We start from the raw sequence: 25,660 nt of genomic DNA on the forward strand, positions 1-25,660 counted from the left end.
TATAGCTTTTTGAAATCTATGGATTTCACCCCTTACACTAAAAACTCTGAATCACGTTTTAGGGAATCTATGGGTAAATGATGAAATCTAGAAATTTATACAACCAATCGGGTATACATTTGCATCATGAATCACAATTAAATCATGTCGATCAAATATTTTTTTAGGATGAATCCACAGATTTCATTCCATAACCAAACATCTAATTTTATAAATTATAACTCCATAGATTTTGAAATCTCTAGATATTTGAAATCTCTAGACTCATGTAACCAAACAGGCCCTAACCACATTTTGATGGTAAGGACACATCTTAGGCGTGGAATTAAGTAAAAGTTTACAACAAAAAAGTCAAAATTTAAATTAAAATTAAAAATTTAAACAAACAGTGTGAGATTATATGGCCAACACTTGACACGTCATTCTTGCTTGTCTAAAGGATGGTTGACATTTCCACAGCTGCAGACAATTTGAATCCCATGAAACCTTTGAGTGTTGACTGCAGCAACTGCTCACATGTCTGTTGAAGACAAAGCAAGGGTTATGGGCATTGTGGGTTATTCACCGACAAAGTACATAAATCTTAATAGCGTTCAAAACCCATTTTTAATAGCCAAACCTGAGTCCTGATCTGCACCCCGTCAAGGGAGCGCTCTGTGCTCTTCGACGGGTTCTACCAAAAAAGACATGTGGGGCCCAAGGGATTGGAGATGTTTTTCTTTTATTTTTATGTTTTATGATTTTTCCCTGCGGGCCGGGCCCTACATGTTTTTGTGGTAGAAAACCCGTTGGGGAGCACAGTGCACTCCCCTGACGGGATGCAGATCAGGACTCGCCAAACCTTATAAGGTGCTTATTGTGAGGATGCGTATGGTGTGTCTCTATATATAAAACCTCACCACCAACTCCAAGTGACATACAGGTTACCTAGTGGAGTAGCAGCGACGAAGGTGAAGCTAACAGCAACAGAAAAGGCTTTTGTTGTTCTATTGGCTAAAATTGCATGTGTTATCATTGTTGGCAATCAAAATATAGTGTGTTCTAAGAGTACATGGTTTAGTAAAGGTCTCATAGAAGACTTTGGGCCTTTGTTATGTTTTTAGAGGATGATTAACAATATTACAATAATTTGAGTGTTTGTGAGAAGATTTAAGTGTTTTTGGGTGAAGCGAAGATTTATTAGAATGATGGATTTCATAGCCTTACAGGTCACAGCACAAGGGTCATCTTTGATAAATTTTTGGGTAGTCATCCAATTATTTTATGGGTTCAACTTCAACTGAAAAAACGTATTTCATGAAGTCTTGTTTCCAACGCATTTTTTGGATTGTGATTCCGATATCAAACAAAGAGGTTATAAGGTTTCTCATAAGAGTGTGCGATATATAAGCAAATTTGGACAATGTGGAAATAAGATAAAATTCGACCTCTGTGATAAAATTTGCTCTCTATGATGTAATCTACAATTAGGGGTTCGAAAATAATTTTTAAAGAGTTTGAGGGGTCTTTGTGAAAGAATTTTTAAATTTCAGAGAGGAGCATGTAATTTTGAAAAACTAAATAGTACGAATCTAATGGTTATTAGAAGGACATGGATGAAGATCTGATTTTAAAGGACAAGATTAATACACTTGGTTTTCAAATGTCCATAACGGAAAAGATTCGGTCGCAAGATGTTTTGTTGGCCGGGAGTATGCATATATGATACATTGCAATGTATAATGATTAAAATAATCCAGTGTGTTGCATGTTTAAGATATAATAAAAAAGATTCTATTTTAAATAATCTTGTAAAATCTCATATAATTTAAGACATCCAATGGCCTAGATCTCACCCGTTATTTTAAAGTGGATATCCAATGGTGGTGTGATTAGATTATCTTTGGGATTCATCCAGAAAATCAAATCCAACGGTTCCTATACATCAACGTTCATCTTCTTTAAAAGCCCAAATTTTAGCAAAACAGAAGCAGGTTTTTGAGGTTTTTGGCTTGTGGAGATTAAGAAAAACAATGATGATAAGTCAAAAAACAAGATTGGTATGGAGATCAAGCTCGGATGCATAAGTGAAAACATTGAAGATGAAGGTGAATAATCTATTGTTGTTTCCATCATTTAAAAAGTTTCACCTTTCAAGTAGTTGCTTGTAAGGGTTGAGTTATTCAAGGTTGTGGCCTTATACTTTTGTGGGTGCAAGAGTTTATGCTGGAGTGGATGCTCCATGTTTTGAATTCATTGAGAGTGGGTGCTCTTTGATTATTGTATTAATTAAGATTTTAGTTGGAAACTATTGAATAAATATGAAGCTTTATTTTTGGCATTACTCCGTGGATGTAGGCAATCTAGCCGAACCACGTAAATTTGGTGTCTTGTGTTTCTAGTCTATTTTTTATTGCATATATTGGAGTGTTTTAATTGCAAAGTGGTGGTGCACTGTTTGATAGACCCAACCAAATTGTGGTGTGTGATAAACGTGTCATTGATAATTACATGATTATTGTGGCTAACCTTGTCTTGAACTTAAAGAAGCATCACATCGAAGAGAATTTTTTAGAAGACACTAATTCACCCCCTTTCATTTTCAACTTGGGAATAACAACTTCCTCTAGGAAGAGGGGTTGGTATATTTTGAGAGTCTGTAATCCAAAGGCAACCACCAAGTGCAATATGTTGAAATCGATTGCTCAACTACATGATTGCAGTGTTGTTACATGCAACGATGAAGGTGGGATTTTACGGATACAAATCATGGTGAAGAAGCAACAACTCAAGCAGATGATGATGGCTACCATGGGGAGATGATCAATGATCAAGACCACCACCAACAGAGCATCTTATGCATCTTCATCATCGTTATCATCCACATTAGAGCAACGTTTGAATTCCATGAGGAAGAGGCAGTGTTATGAATGTTTGGCTTGAATCTCTTGGCCCAAGTTCATTAAATTCGTAAAGTACTTCTCGATGAGACACTTCTTAGCAGAAAAGCTTGCTGAGAAGAGCGTCTCCTGGTGACAGCTAGCTATCACTAGAGGCTTCTCAGCTGACCTCTAAGTGAGCACCCGATAAGCTATTTCTCAGATAAAGTAACGTTGCCAGAAGACTTTGCGCGTGTCTCTCAGACGTCAGTTAGTTCATTAATTTTCACATTGAATGCATTGAGATTCATTAAATACTCATTGATAGCTAGTAAGCTTTTCACTTGCCTACAACTTACTCGAATATTGCATCCTACCATTTTGTCTACCAAAGATTGGACTTGTGTCACATCTATGTCAAAGTTAACTTGATCATCTTATTTGGTGGGATTATGCACCGCTGTATTGAAGCTTCTTGGGGAAGATTGGAGTTTGGCTTGCTGGTTAACCTATGCTTCACAGGCCATTGCCATCTCCTTCAGGAATTCAGGAATCCAATGGCCACGATCTATCTCACCATCTCAGAGGTATGAGTGTAATATATATACACCAACACTCCACTCAAAGGAGGTAGATTTTCTAAGAACATTAACTCTAGTTATTTAATCTCCGGCAACTATGCTAGAAAGATATTCTCTCTTCGTCTTCTAGGGGCATTTACTTCTCTCTACAATAATTAATGTTCATCAGAATATGACTTAATCATTGGAGGTGGTTTCCTGATCCTAGAGGCGGCCCACACACACTTTCTTTATTTTCCAAGAACCAAGTTTGGTCTCTGAATGAACCAGTTGGCCTACAATCAAATTTTGGAGCAACAGGCAGTCAAGGTGGATGGATCATATGAATAACCACAACAGCCTTTGGAGGCCTGCCTTGCCCTTGCAGAGCCTCCCTAAGGAGTGAGTCCATAACTTCAGTCTCTGCCCATAACTCAACATGCTAATTAGTAGGTTTCCTCATATGTGCTTTGTAGAGTTCATTTGTGTTAAGCTTATAAAAGATGATGATCTCCTCCATTAGCTAGAGGAAATAGCTTGGTGGAAGATCACAATGCTTATGGGTTATTAAATTTGACAATCCAAGGGGCTGATGAGATTCCATTGTGCAACAAGCATTGTTCAATATGTCGTCGACAAGTCGCGAAATATCGGAGAAAATCGGTGTGCGCCAAGACCGAAGGAAACCACCCGCGATACGAATATACCGAAGTCGGGAATTTCGCGACAAATCGAGATTTCGTTGAATCGGCGAAATATCGCCGCGCATTTTCTAGCGGATTTTTTCACTTGTTCTGCTATTTTTGCTAACTCTGTTGTTGATTCTTTTGTGAAATGGAGGATTGAGAATAAGAATTGCCAAAAAAACAGAGAAGCACTTCAAACCACACTCAAAGCCTCAAAGACGAGCCATAAGTGACGGCACCCGCAACGGGCCCCTCGCAAAACACTCAGCGAACAAAGAACCCCATCCGCCCAGCAAAAACCGATCAACAAAACAAACCTCAAGTCTCACCGAAACGAGATGAAGCCGCGCACAAGGGATTGCAGAGAACAAGGGACGGAGAAAGAAAAAAGAGAGAGAGAGAGAAAAAGAAAGACAGAAGTCAAAGGAGTGACATCTCAAGGGTTGGAGAGAAAATCTGGAAGAATCAGTGAGTTGGAAAAGTATAAAAACATCGGGCCGCAGACGGGACCCATAATATTTGAGTTAAAATCCAAGGGCGATGAGACCGAAATTAAATCAAATTTTCGAACCTTGGCAACAAGACTACTACCATGTCTTGAACCATCTTGTGGGGAGGTTCGCATCACAGTTTATTCTCTTGGAATAAAGAATGATTGAACTTCATGCTGAGATTTTACTTCATTTCAAAATCTCAATGTCCTCAGATAAGTAAGAAAATATATAGTTAAATATAAATGACACCACAAAGCTGCCTATTTTGTATAATCGCATCAATTATTCATCACTTCAATCACATTGGAAACGGTTACTCCGTCAGTCAATGTGAACTCCCTAGTCACTAATTTATAAAGATCACCTAAAGAAAATCTTGTTTTGTTTGAAAGAACTTTATTTTTCTCTACATTTATGTACCGTAGATTTTGACCACCTTCTTCAAGTAACTGATCTGCAGACCCCTAGAGTCACACATTTTATCATAGACTCTAGTGCAAGTTTGGGGTCACGCTCATTCATAAGAAATTCTTTCTTATATTAAATGTCATCCTAATTTTCTCATTAGCTAATTGGCAAACGCAACAAATACTTAATATTTTAGTATTTGAGCCATATTCAAGTTGAGTCAGGGAAAGTCAAATTCGTGATTTATTTACTAAGAAGTGTTGGTCATTATCAACTGGACAACCTTTGATGGAATTTGATATTTTTTTTTGTTCAAACGGTATTTAATTATTACAAGTGGATTGAGATATTTTTATATACCATCTAGGAGAGGGTGGGGGTAGGGGTTTTTGGCAGGCAATATGAAGGAAGAAGATGGATGAATTCCTTCACCCACCTAAGAGTTGGGTATTGGATGACACAAGGGTTAATAAATTAATTAGGAGTGTATTTTAATCATTTCATCTTGAGATTTAATTGAGACTAGCTGAAACTATTAAGTGTGAGCCAATAATAATATTGATAGCTAAGGGAGTTGCCTTCAGTTTCACCATTCTTAAGGGAACCTAGTAAAAAACTAAAAAAAAAATAAAAAAAAAAGAAAAGAGAAAGAGGCCCCCCCCCCAAAAAAAACCCACCCCACCAAAAAAAAAAAAAAAAAAATAAATAAATTTGATCCGATTTAATCGGAGAGGCAATCCCATCTGATTAATTATACTTGACATCCAAGAAGGATAACTATCGACTGATGATAGGGTTTGTTCCATCCAAATTTCAACCGGACAATAGATTTTTATTTGGAGCAGCTGTTGTTGTTGGCTGCTTTCAATGGTAGTGATCGCGCCACATAATCAAAATAAGATACAACAATTGAGAATCAAATACGAGGGGTTTACCTATAAATATTTTTTAAAATTTTTTTTCACTCTAAGGGTTTAGAGTTTACTAATTACAAAATTAGACCTCTCATATACTGATTTACCTAACTTCCAAATCTCTATTTCATTTTGCCTAAGTCTCTCTTTCTCCACCGATACTCCTTCCTCTACAACTCATCTCCACCGTGTCTCCTTCTACTGCAACTCATATTCTCCACCTTATCTCAACCGTGTCTCCCATTTCAACTATATTCTAGTTTTCACTTTGTCTCTCTTCATTCAACCATTTTATCTAAAGTGTGTCAAAACATTCGCTTTGTGCTTGGTTTAGCCCATTTTAGTGAACTGACACTACTTTTTCAGCACATTTTACCAAACAAGATTTCATTGGTTTTGTGCTAAAAATAACTCCAGCGCATGAAACAACTCTCAAAGAATTCGAGCACTCTGTGCTCCCTGATGACTTTACCATCATAAATACAGGGAGACCCAGGGGTTAAGTGTTGTGATCTTTTTTTATTTTTTTACTTGTAGGTCTCACACGATTTGTGGTGGGAAACATCGGATAAATATTTTTTAATTTTTTTTCCACTGTACGGGTAGCCACGTCATCAATATTTAACTGAACGGTTAAGATTTAAACATGAGGGATTGATGTGTAAATATTACTTTTTTATTTTACATTTTAAAGAATTAAATTTTATTAATTTACATTACAAACCCTCTCCTTCACGATACCGAACGCCTCTCTCATGTCTCTCAACCGGGTTGGCTCTTCAATCACGTTTCCTAAACTTCTTCGGCTTCTAAGGTGTTTGATGTGGAATGCGTGAGGGGCTATGGAGGATTTCCCGACATCTATCACTATCCGAAGTTTCCGGTTGAATGTCGTTTGGATGTCAATGCATCTTTGCCTCTTCTTCATTTCCGTTTGTGTCAGTTCCTCCGGAGAATCGGAATATAGAAGATTTCTTTGGAGCTTTACGGGCGGATAGGGTTTGGATTTTACCCAACATGATTTTCCAAGTGCACCGCGTGTCCGAATGAGAAAATACCCACGGGGAAGAGGCGCCCAGGTTCCGGCCCTTCACCAACCGGACCTTCGTGGTGGGAGAATCGTCGATTCCGCGCGAACTCGAAGGGAAATAAGATGGTCAATCAAAATCGAATCCGAACCCTCAAAATTGATAGCTTCAACGGCAACCGACGAGCAGGGGGAAAGAAACACGAAGAGAAAAAGAGAGAAGGGGGGAGGGGGAGGAGAAGGACTAGTAAGAAATTAATAAAATTAATTATTTGAAAGTAAAATGAAAAACAATATTTACACATAATCCTCATGTTTAGTTCAACCGTAATTAAATCTTAATGACATGGTTAATCTCAGCCAGACAACGCGCTAAAAATCCCTGATACGAATTCCCCAGACAACGCTACAAATCCCACACTGGATAAGACGTTTTGCATTGAACTCAGATGTAGGTCCCACCATTCCCATTATAAGTTATGTGGCTTCACTTTACTATAAAAGAAAGAAAATAAAGAAAAAAATCATTCGACTCCCTCTAAATTCTAATTCCTTTTTCGTCTTCTTTCGATTTTTTTCCACAAAAGATTCCCTCGGTCCGTCTACCTTTCAGGTAAAATGACCGATACAACCCTTTCGTAACAAAAATAATGAAAATAAAACCAATCCCAACCATCGCAAGGTGCAGTATCTTTTAAAATATACCAACCGACGACTCCCATTCTTCCAATGGTCTTTTCTCACGTTGCCTTGGGAAAAAACCTACCCTCCCATTCTTCCAAAAGTCGAGTCTACGTGCATAAGTGCATTTAGCTTCCTTCCGTACGAGGAGTCATTACTTTTCCAAGCGTCGCTGTTCTCCCTTGTACCACTTTTCTTGGTGTTGAAGCAATTACTCGCTCATGGACTTATAGTCTTCTGTGTTTAGTCTTTCTTCCTTCGCGACACAGAAAGCTCCGTTCCTCTCTCGTTGACTGACAGTGTGTACGATCAGTGAGTTACAGGAAGCTTGGGAGGTTTAGCAATGGCGATGACACCAAAAGAACACATAGAACACAAAAGGAATACTAAGTTCCGCTCCGGTTTGGAGACGAATGATGATCTTCAGCAGGCCATCAAGTATCTCTCTGCAGAGCTCTACGCTAAAGATGTCCATTTCCTCATGGAGCTCATCCAGGTTTTCTACTCCTTCATTCTCTCTGTGTTTTTCTCATTTCCTTTCTTCCCCTCTTTTAAGTACTGTCTTTTTCGGTAAGAGAGAAATCGTCTGCAACATTTTTATTAATGAAATCATCTGATCATACTTGATTCTAGAAAATTTGCATTATGCTTGTGATTTTGAAAGTCCGCATCATCGGAATCCATATTTTGGAGAACCATAAAGGAAATCATCATCCACTAAAGGGGTTGGTCTTTCCAACCGAGCAACCTGTGACGGTGAGAGAAAAATTATTATGAACCGTTAAGCGTGTTTTAAGCCATCAGATTGACCGAGATCTCGTCGGTCAAGTGTGTTTTGATGCCATCAGATCCAGATTTCGTTTGTTATTAAAATCTCTATCGAAATCTCGATTCGACGGCCCATGTTTTTGCGCTTAACGGTTCAGCGCAGTAGCGAAGCAAAATCCTTTAATTATTATTAATTTATTTTTGTCAAACACGAGGAAATTCAAATGTTCTCTCAGGAAAAAAAGAATTTCGGGGTTGTTGATTCAGGCGATTTCTTATGTAAAGAAAATTATTTTTGTTAATACTTTCAAAGGATTGAATGTCCTGGTATTTATTTTTGGGAATCGGTGATCGAAACGGTCCAAAGTTGATTTCCTAGTTGACTCACTGAGTTTGAAACTTTAGTTTAGGAGATTGCATGTTTCGCTGGTGATGACAACATGGAACTCACGTTGATTTCATGTCTTTTATAATTTTGTTAACGCTAGATTGGATATACGTCTTCATTTTCTGTGAATATACTTTCAGAACGCAGAAGATAATGAGTACCCTGGAGGGGTGAAGCCATCACTGGAGTTTATAATAACATCTCGAGACATCACAGCTACTGGGGCCCCTGCTACGTTGCTGATTTTCAACAACGAGAGAGGTTTCTCTCCAAAAAATATCGATTCCCTTCGCAGTGTAGGGAGATCAACAAAGAAAGGGAACCGGCAACGGGGTTACATCGGCGAGAAAGGTACTTCCCAAAGTTTAGCTACAATTTTAGATTTCTACGCATTTTTAGTGCAAATGAAGTCAATTACTTTATTTAATTGCATTTGCATCATCAACTCAAGTTATTTTGATATTTCTTTATCAATCTCTCTTTATTTATTTCTAGTATTCTTTTATTAAATAAAAACCACGTATAAAATGTATCTTTCTCTTTGTTTTGTTTTTTCCTTTTTAATGGAAGAGTCCTTGTTATATCTAGGAGATGAGATATTACATATGCCATCAGCAAGGGTTGAACCTTTGACCTCTTCATTAAGAAGTGTTCATTTTATCAATCAAGCAATCTTGAGTTGGTGATTGAACACAATGATAGTATATTAGGTGAAATTTAAGCCGCTTAATACATCGTGTGGGGATTTTCTTTAGCGTTAAAAAATTCATTCATTTCATGTTTAATCTCCCTTGCAACCAAAGACGATCATAGTATATTATGTTGTTTATTGGACTTTATCTTGACTTGGTATGTGCTTCTTATTTTTGGGTTCAATTTGGTTGAAATAATGAATCTAGTTGTTGATTCATCCTTCTTTTGTTGTTAATATTCAAGTAGAAAAAACTTTTTATTTAAGAGGAGTTTTTACGAGCTGAATTTTAAACATTGGATGGACAAAAATGTACAAGACATATTTTTTCCATCCCCATTTAATGGTTGAAATAAAGCCGTGTAGCATACAAGGCATTGTACAAAGTCTTTTTACTTTTTCTTAATTAGTGTAAATGGGAGCAAATGTTACTAGACTGCTTTTCGTACATTCTTCATATACATATTGCATATAAGAGTATGAGCCAAACTACATCTGTTAAAATATCACTATTTTAGCTTAGGTTTTTTTTTTTTAGTTACTTCCTATTTTGGTTACTTTCTATTTTTCTTATTGCTTGGTTGACAAGTAATCTCCTTATGATGGTTTCCTTTTTAGTAGATTTGGGAGATTCTATGCAATATGTAATTTCTTTTTGGCTATAACTCAGTTTAGAAAAGTTAGGAAACTTTCCTAAACTAAGATTTGATTTTACATTATAAATAAAGTATGAGGGGACACACGCACAAGCTCTTTCATTTTTCCTTCTCTTCATCTCTTCATCTTAGTCTTCTTCTATTTTTCTTCTTTTGTTTAATTTTCTTTTCAATCCCTAGGTTTTTTACAGGTACTGAAATTCTAACAACATTATTTTCCAACTCTAATTTATCGTTATTATAGATTCCTTCTTATATTATGTAGGAAACCTTATGTAAATCGGTTTCTTGAAAAGATTCTCTAGAATTTAGGATTTGTCCATAATCTTCTAGCAAATAAGGTAAAAATATTATGAAATGCCTAGGATTGGTAGAAAGAAAGCTAAATAATGGTTGGATTGTGGAAAAGATGGTGATGTGAACACAGGAACCCTAAGTCCAAAACCCTAAGTGGGCCCCCTAGGATGGATTTGAGAAGCCTCTATAAGGTGGCTGAACTTTCTACGAGGGGTATTTTGGGCATTTTGGCCAGTATTTTATCTTATTTTATTTCTGAAATTATGATTAGAATTCTCCAAAATTTTAGTTGAGTCTAGTTTGATAGTTTGAGTATATCCAGGATTTGCTTAGATTGTTCTATTTTGAGTTGAATTGTTCTGAAAGAGTCCTAAGTTAGTTGCTTTAAGTTATTTAATAAGCATGTGCTTAAAAGGATAACTTAAAGTATGAGATTCCAATCTAAGGGTTGTAATATTGTAATTTGATTCCCTTTTAAGTTTGGATAAGAGTCTAGTTTGAGTTGTAATTGGATCTCATTAGTTAAGGAGGACCTAGTTTAAGTCAGAATCTTTAATTTTAGGTTATAAATTGCCTCTTTCTACATCATAAATTTAAGTCTTGATGAATTAATGAATTGAGTGTTTGAGGTTCAAGGTCTCCTCTGTGGGGAGGCCCTAGCATGCTTATTAAAGCGGCAAAGCGACCAAAGCGATTGGGACACCGTCTTGGCGATTAGGCGACTAAGTGACTAAGCGGCGCTTAGGTGGCAATAAAGCAACCAAAGCGGTTTAGTCAATATTTTTAATATAACTACTTTTAAACTACTTTTTAATACAAATACTTTTTATAATAAACTAAAGTACAAAACAAACATTCAACAATCACATTCATAAAAATAAAATTAAAAAAACATTCAAGAATCACAATTATGAAAAATTATCCAAAAAAAGAATAAAAACATAACTTCATCTCATCTAGCATCATAAGATTCATAACAATAATTATGTAGTATGTACTATATCAGTAATCAATGTGAAAAATGAAAATGAAAGAAAAGTAGTATGTACTATGTCAGTAATCATTGAATATGGCTCATGCTTCACATTCTGTTGCTGACAGGCACTTTGGGCCTCGATTCCGAAATGGCTCACATATTTAAATTTATATACGGCATTGTAGAATAAGTTATGATTAAAAAAAAAAGAAAAAATAATATGCACAAATTAAAAAATATAAAAAAAAGGCTGTTTTAGCATCTAGGCGGCAATATGGCGCAAAAGGTGGCAAAGCGGTACTGCCTAAGCAAAAAAGCGGCAAGAAATCAGCCCGTTAGTTAAGCGGTCACAATTTAAGCGGTTCAAAAACCGCTTTGCCGCCTAGGCGGACGCTTTGATAACCATGGGCCCTAGTGGGGTGAAAAGCTTTCAAGTTTTTTTTGTTTTCTTCAATTCAACAGCTCTCAAGAGATCTTCAAGCATCCAAGCAACCATTCCAGTGAGCACTCCCAATCCCCAAGCAAGTACAACAGCCTTCCCACCCTTCCCCCTCCCTTATGCAAGACCCTAGAAGCCTTCCCCATCTACCGTAGCATTCCCAGCCCCCTCCCCTCTTGCCTAGCCTTAGAGACACCCCCAACCCCATCACAATTACCCCCTTCCCCTTCCCCCTAACAGTTTCCTCCCAACCCTAGCCCCTTTCCTAGTTGTTGTAGCATTCCCCATCTCCTTCTTCTCTTCCATGCGACACCAGATCCTAACCAATTTTGGATTCACTGTTTCCAGCCCCTTTTCCATCCCTTTCTCTTGTAATAGGATCGCATATATCCTAGGAGTAAAATGCTCCATTAATTCCTACATTACAGCTCTATTTTCTGGAGTTCAGAATTTCCTGCACTTCATCTTCTTCAATGATTTGTAGAATTTTGTTAAATTTCAAAAAAAACCCTAATCAAGGTTGTCAAGGCGACAAAAGCGAGGGGGGGGTTCCGCGTAGGCGTTTAGGCGACAAAGCGGCGCCTAGGCGGCAATAAGGCGACCAAAGCAGTTGGGTCAAATTTTTTCAATACAACTACTTTTAAACTATTTTTTAATACAACTACTTTCTATAATAAGTTAAAAGAACATTCAATAGTTACATTCATCCAAAAAAGAAAACATTCAAGAATCATAATTATGAAAAATCGTAAATAAAAAAAAGAATACAAACATAAGTTCATCTCATCAAGCATCATAACAATGACTATGTATTAATAGAGTGAACACGATAAATTAAATTAATATATCTCATTATTCTGATTTCCAAGTCATTGTCCATTAAATGATTCATTGATTCTTGATGTTGAGTATGACTCATGCTTCACATTTTGTTGCCGACGGGCACAGGGTTCGGGGAGGCTGCCCTAGCAGGGGTGTGGGTGTAATGTCCCTGAGCTTGTAGAGGTCCTATGTCACTTTGGACCTCGGAGTTCCTCGCAAAGCTATATATATTGTTTTGTAGAATAAATTTTGATTTAAAAAAAATTACGAAAAAACTATTATGTGCACAATATAAAAAAAGCGGTTGTTTAAGCGTTTAGGCGGCAATAAAGCGCATAAGGCGACAAAGCGAGAAAAAAAGAGCATGTCAATAAAGCGGTTGAAAAACCGCTTTGCCACCTAGGCAGACGCTTTGACAACACTGCCCTAATTGTTTAAAACCTTAGTCTCTCCTTCTTTGAACCAACTTTTGACTTGTGGATCAGCTATATACTTAAGTCTGGTCTGCAGGATAGCAAGCTTAGCCCACTCCCAACCCTAGCTAAAACCCTATTTTGCCCTAGATTTCAAAATTTGAATATGAATTTTAGTAACTAAGGCTGCATTTGTTTGCTGGAATAAAGGTGGTGTGGGAAAAAAGGGGTGGGAAAATTCTTGAAAAAAGCAAAATTTTCCTACTTTTCCTTTAAATCCTAAAATTGTAGTTTGTTTGGTTGCTTGGGGTGGGAAAGTTAGAGACACGTTTCCTTAATTTAAGGAAACTTGTCTGGTGAGATGGCAAGCCAACTTTCCCACCCCAAGCGTTTTCAAAATCCCAAAAATGTGTGGGACTTTGTGGAAAAGTAAAAAGTAGGACCCACAATTAACAATTTTCCACAAAATTCCTTAATTTCTTTTCCTTCTCCCTCACCCCACGACACATGGGGCCCACATGTTTTTTTCCCCCACCCCACCATTGCAAACAAACGCAGCCTAATAGAAGTCAGATCTGAATCTCATTCTAAACAGGCCTGAAGTGTTTTAAAAACCCTAACAAACCCCTCTGCCTATTGCTGGAATTTCCAGGGCAACCACATTCTAGGGAAGTTACGGTTTTACCCCTAATCCTATATCCGTGGTTACATCTGTTGGATATGGGTTGAAAGGGGAAAATTAGGTGACTCGCAAGGGTGGGAGAGGGGTTGGGGCTATCATTTTTTTGGGGGGGGGGGGGGAGCTGGCATGCTTGCTGTGCCAATCTAGGGTAGTGGGGGAATGGGTGGGGATTCTTGCACAGGATAGGGGAGAGGGTAGGGGAGTGTTGCGTGGGCCTGTGGAAGGGGTAAAGGGTGCTGTGAATGGAGGGGAGTGTGGGAAAAGGTGCTGCGATGGGGCTGGGGGTGTATCCTAGGGCTGGCAATGGGTAGGGAAGAGAGGGGAATGAGCTGGATTCATTGTACTTAAATGCTTGCTGGACTTGAAGAAGATGCCTTTCATAAGGATGCTGGAGATGCTGATACTTGAACACTATTTAACTTTCAACCACAGCCCCCTCAACTAGGAAACCATGATCCTTAACTGAATCAAATTTATTCAATAATCAAACTGAACATTACAAAGAAATGATAGGCTTATTTATAGCCTACTAAAAGACTCTTAACACTAAGTGGGATTCCTTAACAAACTAGGATCCCACCACATAATCGAGACTCTTGAATTGGAATCCAAAAAAACACATACAACAATAATAACAACAAGTCTTGTCGGATTCTTGCCTTCCAATCAACTCTGTTTGAGGCCATGTCACGTGTCCAGCCCCTAGCCAGCCCAAAAGAGCCAAGAAAGGGGCCCAAGTCCATTCAAAAGTTGGGCCAAACCAAAAGGGGCCGAATTCTGTCCAGGGGTAGTATGGTCATTTTCCTACCTTTGGACTGAGCTACATTAGTTTGATCAAGTCAAGTTTTATATTAGGAAAATAATATTGTTTTTTATTTCCTATTTGGGAGTCCTAATGTTAAGTAATTTTGGTATTTGTCTATTAATAATGTGATAGGGGTTTTATTTTAGAAAGTCCAATTTTGGTAAGTAATTTGTTTCCTATTTAGTAGGGAATTTCCTTAGTTGAGTCCCAAATTGTTAATTCTTGGTTATTTGGGAAGCAAGTTTCATTGTTTGAGTCTATTTGGGATAGGTGGCTATTTATAAATAGCCACAATTTCAATGTAAATTTTCAGTTTTGAGTCAACGAAAATTACGAATTGAAGAAAGACTTGAGCGAAGGTGTGGGATCCCTGGGAGAGAGACCTACAGCTGGATTTTAAGCTAGTGTTCTGCAATTTTCAAGTTCTTCTTCTACTTCCAGCTGAAGCAACATTTATAGCCTTCCATTCTCAACATACAAGTAAGCTCAGCCCCTTCCCTATCAATCTCAGCCCTTTCTTCTGTCTGCAAGCCTCCCTACCCCCTCCAGCACCTTGCACAACCTTCTCAGCCCCCTCTCCTCTTGTCTGACCCTAATCACCACCCCAAACCCATTGCACATTGCAGCCCCTTCCCCTTCAAGTTCCTGCAACTGCAGCCTATTTACCATAGCCTATAAACCATCTCCCTTCTACTACTCCTTCCAACGTTTTCAGATCCCACCAGAATTTGGACTCTCTCATTCCAGCCCCAAAACATCCATTATACCCTCTTTAGAATTGCCAAAGCCTTGGGACTTTATCCCTACTCTTAGCTTCCTCTAAGCAGCCCTATTCCCCTAGGCTCTGAGAGACCTGCAATTCATCTTCTTCCTTGGATTTGCAGAATTTCCAGAAATATGAATTTTCTCCAGTTAGATCCTATTCTAGTTGAGGAATAACACTTGGAGACAGTTTTGACCGGCAGAACCAGCAAGCCTAGTGTTGAGAAACACAATTTTGGTAGAATGGCTTAAATAGATCAGTGTGATCTCAAGCCCTCTATTTATAGTAAAGTGAAAAGAACACTATTACATAAATGCTTTTACTTGGGTAACAAGAAATAGAAGATTACATGAACAAAAACTCTCCCTCAAGTTGAGGCATAGATATTAGTCATGCCTAACTTGCTTACAATATAGGAAGGAAACTCCTACCTTCAAACCCTTAGTGAAAATATCTACCACTTGGTTTCTAGACCTCACAAAAGACATGCAGATGAGCCCTTGTTCTAGCTTTCCTTTGACAAAAAAACTATCAATTTCAATGTGCTTAGTTCAATCATGTTGCACAGGATTATTGGCAATACTAATGGCAGCCTTATTGTCACAATATAACATCATAAGGTTTGGAACTTGGACTTCAATATCTTTTAGCAAGCCTTTCAACTATAGTAGCTCATAAACTCCACGAACCATAGCTCTATATTCAACTTAGGTACTGGATAAAGCTACCACATTCTGTTTTCTTACTTTTCCAAGTAACTTGATTACCTCCAACAAAGGTATAATAACCTGAAATTGACTTCCTTGTCTGGAGATCCAGCCCAGTTTGCATTAGTGTATGCTTCTACTCTTAGATTATCAGTGGGTGATAAAAGTATTCTTTTTCTAGGAGTTCCCTTCAAATATTGTTGTATTCTAGTAATAGCCTTCATATAAGCTGAATATGGATCATGCATGAATTGATTCACTATCCCCACAGCATAAGCGATTTTGGCCTGGTGTGGGACAAGGAAATAAGCTTCCCTACCAGCCTTTGGTATCTTTCTTTGTCCACTGATTCTCTCTCTTCTTTTTTTAAGTTTAGCTCCAGCTTCAATAGGGGTATCCATTACTTTACATCCCAACATTCCCACTTCTAATAATAAATCTAGGACATACTTTCTTAAGGATTGGAATATACCCTTCTTTGATCGAGCCACCTCAATCCCTAAGAAATACTGTGACTTCCCTAGATCTTTAATCTCAAACTCTTTGCCAAGAAAGTCCTTCAACTTTTGAATTTCTTCACCATCATTCCCTGCGATGACAATATTGTCTACATAAACAATGAGAAGTGTGATGTTAGTACCTGACTTCTTGACAAATAGTGTATGATCAACATTGCTTTGCTTGTACCCAATAGAAGTCATTGCCTTCAGGAGGCGTCCAAACCAGCATCTAGGAGACTGTTTTAACCCATAAATTGACCTTTTCACCAAATATCTTTTAATAGACCCTTCAGCCATAAAAGTTCACATACTTCTCAAACCATGGATCTATACTCGGCCTCTGTACTAGACAATGACACCACATTTTGCTTCTTCTCCAGGTTACTAGCTTTCCCCCAATAAATGTATAGTATCCTGATATTGATTTTCTGTCAGGTGAACTAGCCCAATCAGCATCTATATAAGAAAACTTCAGCTTGGACAATAATAATAAACTTGAAAGGCAGCACCAGTCTTGAACCGTGTAACAATAGTAGACGCCAATAAACACTAAGAGTACTTCACCTAGGAGATAATCAACTTAAAAAAACTTCAATTTTTTATGTTGAACAAGCCATCCAATATTGAGGACAATAGGCACTATTAAAGATGAACAAAATACTGAAGTATAGTAGCATCAAAGGCACTTTCCAAATAATGCCAGTAGTAATAGGGAGGAATCTCCACACTAACAGATAAAAAAATCTTATAGCTTCAATGTCTACACATAGCCTCTTGCAAGGAGGCAAAGTAGCAAGCAAAGGTGTGGGTAGTTAAAGAAACATTATTGGTTACTGTGGACTTAGTAGGTAGGTAAAGGGTAGTATAGGTTATTATGGATTAAGTAGTTAAAAGGTAGTACAGGTAACTATGGACCACAATTAGGTAAAAGGTAGTGTAAGTTACCATAGATCACAAGTAGGTAAAAGGTAGTATAGGTTATTATGGACCACAAGTACGTAAAAGGGAGTGTAGGTTACTGTAGAATACCATTTTAGAAGGATAAAGTTCTTCACCACAAAATATTCTTCAACACATTTTGATTAGATATAGAAAGAGTCTCCAATCTCTCCCCCCCCCCCCCCCAAATGTAGTATTACATGTGAACAATTAATGACAAATAATATCCAATATGGAAATTCCCAAACGGACAAGAATGACAAATAAAGGAATGGGATGGCAAATTTGTAAATATCACAAAATTGAAACGAGAATGGCACGAATTTAACTAGAGAAATCCCCAAAAGGAAACACTGACCCAAAAAAAAAAACAATCAGTAAACTTGAAAGCCTAAATTTAAGGAAGCACTCCAAGAATAGAAACCCAAGATAAAAAGGAATCAGAAGACCGAATAAAAAACCAGAATCAGGAACAAGATCCGAAAATAGAATCAGAAATCTAGAACAACACCTGAGAACATAATCTAAAACCAGAATTAGGAATAGAATAGAGATAGAAAGCCAACCAGGATTTGAACCAGACTTGATCTCAAAGCCGAACTAACAATTGAACAAAAAACCAAAATTAAACCAATAGAACCATCTTCTTCCTCAAAGACCCTCAAACTTGAAAATTGAACATACTGAGACGGCACCTGCAACAAGTTCAACGTCCCTCATCCCTCTCTTTTTTCAACTGATCTTTTCTCTCTTTTTTTGTGGGAATATCACAAAACTCATTGGAGGGCTCAAAGTCAAATTGCAGCGAACTTAAGAAAGCAGATCAATTGGAAAGCACCAGGACTTTCAAGAAACTTCCAATTGAAGCAGAACCTCCAAACCTCCAATCAAAGATCTGAAACGAACTACTTTTTTTTTTTATATATATTTTTAAATGTTAAATCTCCATGGGAACCCTAGTTCAATAAATAGTTTGTCATCTTTATTGAACTTGGGTTCCGTTCTTCAAATTAGAAACCTAAACGGTTCTCAAACAGCCAATCGAGAAGGAGCAACCCGGGAATCTGATTAATGCTCTGATTCCATATAACAAACTATAATCACCTACGGAAGTGCAGCTGCAAGGCAGAAAAGAAAACAGAAAATCAAAAAAATCAGAGATGAAGAAGCAGCAGCAATGGGCTGCAATTTTAGCTTACTCACCTAGAATCATAGCCTCTCCATTTATAGATTTCATAGTCCACAAATACAACTTGAGAAGCAAGCCATCTTACCCTCTAAAAAGGGAAATAGTAAGTACATTAAATTAGAAAGAACTTGAAAATAGAAACTATGCTGAAAATAGGAACTATACTTTCTAAGTCTCCTAAACCTTGATCACCAAGGAATTTCTAAAAATGGAAAATATGTAACTCAAATTCCCCAAAACTTCTTGTTATCATCACGGTCAATTCTGAACCAGGAGGATAGTTCTGGCACCGGTTCTAAACGGCTAGGGGGCGTTAGGCCAACTCATCCTCTGCAGGAGGGAGTAGTTGATCTATGTGGCACAAGACCCATGTGCCTGAACCGAATATCCAAACGAAGAGTTAACCATACCCAGCTCATAGTGTGATCCAAGATCTCCTCAAGCCTTGAGACGACAGAATATCTGTAAATTCTTACACGCCGCTAAATAGGAACGGCTGAAAGGACCCTGTCTCGCAGCATGGCCAGTAAGCCACCGTAAAGGGTAAGAGCCCAATATATAATCCATGACCACGGAAGAAGGAGGTAAGCTCTACACACTCCAGCCTTCATTCTTTTACTTTCCAACCCTTCAAGAGCTTGATCTTCATCATCTCTTTGAGTTTGCACTCCTGAATGGTGTCTACTATTTGCTGGCCTGGATTAACTTGATCGTCGGAGGTGGCTTCCCGTCCTCAGAGGCGGTCCACTTTCACCTTGTCTTGGGTCTCACGAACCAAGGCTGGATCTGGAGCGAACATTGAAGCCAAGATAACATTTCTTGCACCAACACTTGTGAACCAAGTCACCATCTCTAAAAGTAGAAACTCAATGACTTGAGTATCAAGGCAGCAACCACTCTCAACAAATATTATGTAAGGGGTGTGGTCCTATGCATAGTTTGAAATCTCGTTTCGTCTCGGTATCTCATTGGTACCCGCTAAACATGGTTGTGTGAATTTTAGTCTCTCTTTCCCCCTACATGCATGGTAAGGCTATTTAGTCATTATTGAGGATATTAATTTTTCAATGTGCAGATACATTGGTTCTTATATACAATGTCTTGTAACTATTCTGTAAGAAAATAGACTAACAATTATCTTTTACCTTCATGTTCTTTTCTGTGTGGTAGTTGTGCTTTCTATAAATGACAACTAACATACTGGTGACTTGCAGGAATTGGCTTCAAAAGTGTATTTCTGATAACAGCTCAGCCTTACATTTTCAGTAATGGATATCAGATAAGGTTCAGTGAAGATCCAAGTCCAGATTGCAGTGTTGGATACATTGCACCCGAATGGGTAGAGGAGAATCCTACTCTTGCAGACATAAAACAGATATATGGTTCTGCTAGTACGCTGCCGACCACAACAATAGTGTTACCTTTAAAACCTGATAAAGTGGGACCTGTTAAGCAACAACTTTCCTGCCTGCATCCTGAAATTCTATTGTTTCTTTCCAAGATCAAACAGCTTTCTGTTAGGGAAGACAATGAGGATTATAGATTCAACACCGTTAGTGCAATCTCCATTTCAAGTGAGGCTGATTTTATCGTAAGGAAGAACATTGATGCAGAGTCTTACACCGTTCATCTCTCAGCTGAGGAAAATGATGATGAAACAAAAAGAAATTGCAGCTACTACATGTGGAGGCAGAAATTTCCAGTTAGGCTGGAAAACAGAGTTGAACGACAAGAGGTTGAGGAATGGGTGATTACTCTAGCATTTCCAAATGGAGAGCGTCTTGATAGAGGGATGAACTCTCCTGGGGTCTATGCATTTCTGCCAACAGAAATGGTTACAAATTTTCCCTTCATAATTCAAGCTGATTTTATTCTAGCATCATCCAGGGAAACTGTTCGCTTGGACAACAAATGGAATCAGGGTATTCTCGACTATGTGCCTTCTGCATTTGTTAATGCTTTTGTCTCACTTGTGACGACAAGTGTAGCTGCTCCAGTGTCTACATTGGTCTGTATGTTTGATTTCATACCTATTAGAAGCTCTTCATATCCAAAGCTGAATTCTGTGAGGGAGAAAATCAAAGAGAAACTGGCTGAGGAAACCATAATTCCATGTGAGTCTTACACTGATCAGAAGTTGTTTTGTAAACCCAGTGAAGTAGGCAGGATAATGCCTTCTTTCTGGAATATCTTAATTAAAGCAAGGAAGCAGGGTGTGAGCTTGCATAATTTGTCATCCCATGGATTGTGTGTTCTAAATTCAGCATTTGATAGAGAGGAATATGATGATGTTCTAAATTTCTTGGGAGTGAAACAAATGGATAATGATTGGTACGTGAAGTGCATCCTGAGTTCTAATCTAGTAATGGGTGTTTCGGAGGATGTTTATATGGAGCTTCTGTATTTCCTTGCTAGTAACTGGAATTCCTGCTTCATGAACACAAATGTCAAGGCCCTACCCCTTCTGAAATACATGGCTCAAGATGGGGATGTATCTCTATTGAGTATCAATGCAGTGACACAGGGAAATGGACGTAGAGTACGCCTATCAGAAGATGCCAATCAAATTTCATGGCTAATCAATTGGAATCAAGAATTCAGATGTCCAGGAAATCTGTTCTTTATGCCGAAAAGCACACAGGAGGCTCTGCGACTATTTTCTAAGAAGGAATCAATATCACAATGGTTTGCATACTATGTGACGATCTGTTCTGAGAATACTTCTGGTTATGCCTGTCATATCATTGAGTCTTTACATGATGACAGGAGGTTGGTTATTGCATTAGCTCACTTCTTGCATCACTCATTGTCTTATGGATATCTGTCTGAACGGGAAGTTCGTCAGTTTTGTGGTGATAAAATGCCCTTAGTAGATAACTATGGATCTGTAACTAGAAGAAGAAGTGGTGTTCTTGTCCCTGCAAATGGAAGCAAGTGGGTAAGATTGATTGGTACGAATCCGTGGAGGGGAGAAAACTTTGTTGAATTGGGAGAAGACTACTTGCAACCTGGCCATTTTGCAGGTTTTAAAACATCAGGGCAACAGCTCATGACATTCATGAAAAATTATGTTGGAGCTTCTGATATCCCGGATCTCTGTCCCCCTAATGCTGTATTTCCCACAGTTTCTGCTCCCTTGATCAAGGAGAATGCATTTTTGTTGTTTGACTGGATTAGAACCATGAAGTGTAAGGGAACAAAAGTGGAGGGAAAGTTCATGAGATGCATAAAGGAAGGAAGTTGGTTGAGAATTTCTTTGGGCAGCAGTTCAGGTTACAGGCCTCCTACACAGTCATTCCTATTGACCCCTGAATGGGGTAATCTGTTGCAGAATGGGTCTGTCTTAGTTGATATTCCTTTGATAGATGAAAGATTCTATGACAATAGAATCAGTGAATATAGGGAGGAGTTGAAGACTCTGGGAGTGATTTCTGAATTTGGAGAAGCATGTCGATTCATTGGGAAGCATCTCATGTCTCTGGCAGCATCATCAAATTTGACCAGAAGCAATGTGCTTTCAATGCTTACTTTCATTAAATACTTGAGGGAGAGGTATTTGCCTATCAAAGATTTTATCACGAATATAAAAGAAGAAAGATGGCTTCGGACTTGCCATGGGCACAGGTCTCCTGTTGGATCAATTTTGTTTAATTCAGAATGGGAAGATGCCTCAAAAATTAGTAATCTCCCTTTCATTGATCAAGACTACTATGGTGAGGAAATCCTCAATTTCAGAGAAGAGCTTCAGTCACTAGGTGTTATTGTTGGATTCAACCAAAATTACAAGGTTGTGGCCGACAACTTGAGTTTGCCATCTTCATTAACTTCGCCTGATACTGTTCTCTTCATTTTAGAATGTATTCGGCATGCAAGTTCTGAGAAACTTGTTCAAGTGTTAAAAGATAAAAAATGGTTGAGGACCAGTCATGGCTACAAGTCTCCTGGTGAATGCTTCCTGGATAGTTCTGAGTGGGGTTGCCTTCTGCAGGTGTTCAGTGGTTTCCCAGTGATTGATGAAAAATTCTATGGAAGTACCATCCTCTCATACAAAAATGAATTGCGAGTAGCTGGAGTAGTGGTGGATTTTGATCTAGCAGCAAAAAGATTTACTTGCTATTTTAAGCAGCACGCATCCTCTACTACAAAGGAGAATGTTGTCTCATTTCTCTCATGTTACAAACAGTTAAATGTTGCACGCCTTCCTTTTCCAACAGATTTTAGCAAGTGCATCCACGAGGAAAAATGGCTAAAGACTACTCTTGGCAACAGGTCTCCTAAGGAGTCTATATTGTTTGGCCCAGATTGGCTTTGTATCTCCCAAATTGCTATACTTCCATTCCTCAGTGATGATGGTAATAACTATGGAAAGTACAAAACTGAGCTGAAGGCATTGGGAGTTGTGGTTGAATTCAAGGAGGGAGCAAAGTTTGTGGAAGCTGGCATTCGTATCCCCTCGGATCCAACGGTCTTGACTCCCAACAATGTGTTTTCGTTGCTGGATTGTGTTCGAAACTTAAAAAAGCATGAAAAGAGTGATCCCTTGCCTGCGACATTTTTGAAGAGAATTAATACAAGATGGTTGAAGACTCATATGGGTTATCAAACTCCAGAGAAATGTTTGTTGTTTGATGTAGAATGGGCGTCAGTCTTGGAGCCAGAAGATGGGCCTTTCATCGATGAAGAATTCTACGGTTCCAGCATGATGTTGTACAAAAAAGAGCTCGGTGCCATGGGTGTCACATTAGATATCAAAGGTGGATGCACTTTGCTTGCTAGTCACCTGGAATTCCATTCTCAACTTGCGGTGATTGCTCGAATATACAAGTGTTTGATGAAATTTAGCTGGGAGCCTGAAATGAAAGAGAAAGAAGCTAGATGGATTTGGATTCCAAATGGATGCAGAAAGGGAGAGTGGGTCAGACCTGAAGAATGTGTCCTTCATGACAGGGATAACCTCTTTGGGGCACAGTTGAATGTTTTGGAAAGGCATTATGAGAAGGAACTACTAAGTTTCTTTTCCGTGGCTTTAGAAGTTAGATGTGCTCCTTCAATTGATGACTACCATAAGCTATGGAAGGAATGGGAAAATTCAGGATACCAGTTAACCGAGTCCAAATGTTGTGCGCTTTGGGTTAATGTTGCAAAGATTTGGACCAAAAAGGCACAGAATATTTTTATGGAAAACTTGTTGAAAGTACCTGTGGAGACAGGCACGGGTGAAATTCTTTTGTCCAACAAACAAGATGCCTTCATCCCTGATGATCTGCAATTGAAGGATATGCTTCAGAAGGCTTCCCTTCATCCATTATTTGTCTGGTGTCCGCAGCGAAGCATGCAAACTCTTCCTCGCTGTAAGCTTCTTGAAATGTACCGCAGTGTCGGAGTCAAGACTCTGTCTGAATGCATACAGAAGGATGAATCCTCCATACCAGATGGTACTGAACTCAAGATGATCAATCCGAGAGATGTACTTATCAGAGAAGGGCTACTTAGACTCATACTTGGGTATCTGGCAGACCCAGCACTGAAAATGGATGTGAAAACAAGGCATCAAACGGTCAAGTATCTTCTTGATCTTTCTGTGTTTCAGACAAGTAAATCAATTACTGCAAGTTATGTCTTACCATTCTCTTCAGGAGAGAATGTGAATGTTGAGGTAAGTCAAATGATTCGTTGGGAAAGAGAAAATTCAAGGCTGTTCATACAGAAGGCTTATAAACCATCTGGGCATAAAGCCAATATAGAATTTGCTACATCGTTTTCCAAAGTGATATCCGAGGGACTGTTATGGGAGAAGGAAGATCAGATTTGTGGACTATCTGAGCTTATCAAGTTGGGTGTTCTGCTGGAATTTGAAGAAGAAGCTATCAAGTTCTTGATGAATACAAAAAATCTGCAACTTCTAATTGAGGATGAGGAGTTCTTGGCTTCAGTATCCACATCGTACTAGCCAGTCCACCTTTATGCTTGCTCTGTTTGTCCATCTATCCCCTACCACTTATATCTGCTTCTGTAATGTTTTAAATTTCGCTTTTGTTACTCTATTTAACTCTTTGTATGTCCAATGTGCATCTATGGGGTATCAGTATTGGCGTCCAAATAGATAGCCCAAATTAATGCTTGTTTTGTTTGTCAGTCTTTCCTATACTGCATATATCTACTGCTTTAATGTTTTAAAGTGTGTTTTGGTTACTCAACTCCTCTTTGTGATGTCAAATGTGTATATATGGTTGATTAAGAACTCCAAAAATCTGTAATTTTTCATGGTGGATGAGTTCTTGGCATTAGTATTCACATCCAACAGGCCAGCCCAACTTGATCCTTGTTCTTTCTTCTGTCTCTTCTGTACAAGATCTGGTCCTTTAATGTCTGACCTTAGATTTAACTATTTGTGACTCAAAATGTCTATGGTGAGACTAGTGGATTGACATTTCCTTCTTCTTGTTCTGCTTCTGTTCCGTTTCCTTTTTGCATTAACAGTCTTCTTTATATGTACAAAACAGCAGGGCGGAGCTCCCTTGGGGCCGCCCCCCTTTTTTTCCTATTTTCATGTGTGAAATATCAGCACTTGAACCCCCTCCCCCTTTCCCTCTTTTGTAGAAAATTTTTAATGATGAAGACAATAGGTAGAAAGGTCATTGTGTTTTTGTGGCTATTCACTAGTTCTTGTTTCTGTAAGAAACTAATATTAGTTTTTAATTAATACATGGTAGATTTTTTTTTTTAACATTAGTGATAGATATTTTGTAATCATTTAGCCCGTCCCGATGTTAAGTCCTGGCTTTGCCCCTGTAGAACAGTATAGCATGCAAGTTTGTTACAATGGAAAGAATAGATCCAAGCTCTAGAAATTGGACATAGAAACATGATTTGGTTGTTTTTGTAGCATTTATTTTCTTATATACATAATTGGCTTGATTCTATAGCCAAATAAATGTTCAATCTTTCCCAATGACAAACAAATGCATAGATCCATCGACTATTATGTAACAGATTT

The 25,660-nt window shown here is 38.3% G+C and overlaps 1 protein-coding gene across 1 annotated transcript; it reads left to right on the forward strand.

Annotated features, from left to right (window-relative positions):
- Positions 1-7,788: 7,788 nt before the first annotated feature.
- LOC149015417 (uncharacterized) lies at positions 7,789-25,089 on the forward strand. Its single transcript, XM_089155456.1, has 3 exons — positions 7,789-8,124; positions 8,925-9,135; positions 19,878-25,089. The coding sequence occupies exons 1-3, from the start codon at positions 7,972-7,974 to the stop codon at positions 24,611-24,613; spliced, it is 5,100 nt and encodes a 1,699-aa protein (XP_089011582.1). The 5' UTR covers positions 7,789-7,971; the 3' UTR covers positions 24,614-25,089.
- Positions 25,090-25,660: the final 571 nt, after the last annotated feature.

The sequence above is a fragment of the Hakea prostrata genome, chromosome 5 (assembly GCF_041222555.1).
Source record: "Hakea prostrata isolate BN-2017 chromosome 5, UWA_Hpros_2, whole genome shotgun sequence".
Taxonomy (NCBI): Eukaryota; Viridiplantae; Streptophyta; class Magnoliopsida; order Proteales; family Proteaceae; genus Hakea; species Hakea prostrata.

Bases quoted from the DNA above. Each gene is read 5' to 3' on its own strand.
- LOC149015417 (XM_089155456.1), top strand. From the start codon at position 7,972: ATGGCGATGACACCAAAAGAACACATAGAACACAAAAGGAATACTAAG. The intron at 8,125-8,924 runs GTTTTCTACTCC...ATATACTTTCAG, and splicing joins TCCTCATGGAGCTCATCCAG to AACGCAGAAGATAATGAGTA. The intron at 9,136-19,877 runs GTACTTCCCAAA...GGTGACTTGCAG, and splicing joins GGGTTACATCGGCGAGAAAG to GAATTGGCTTCAAAAGTGTA.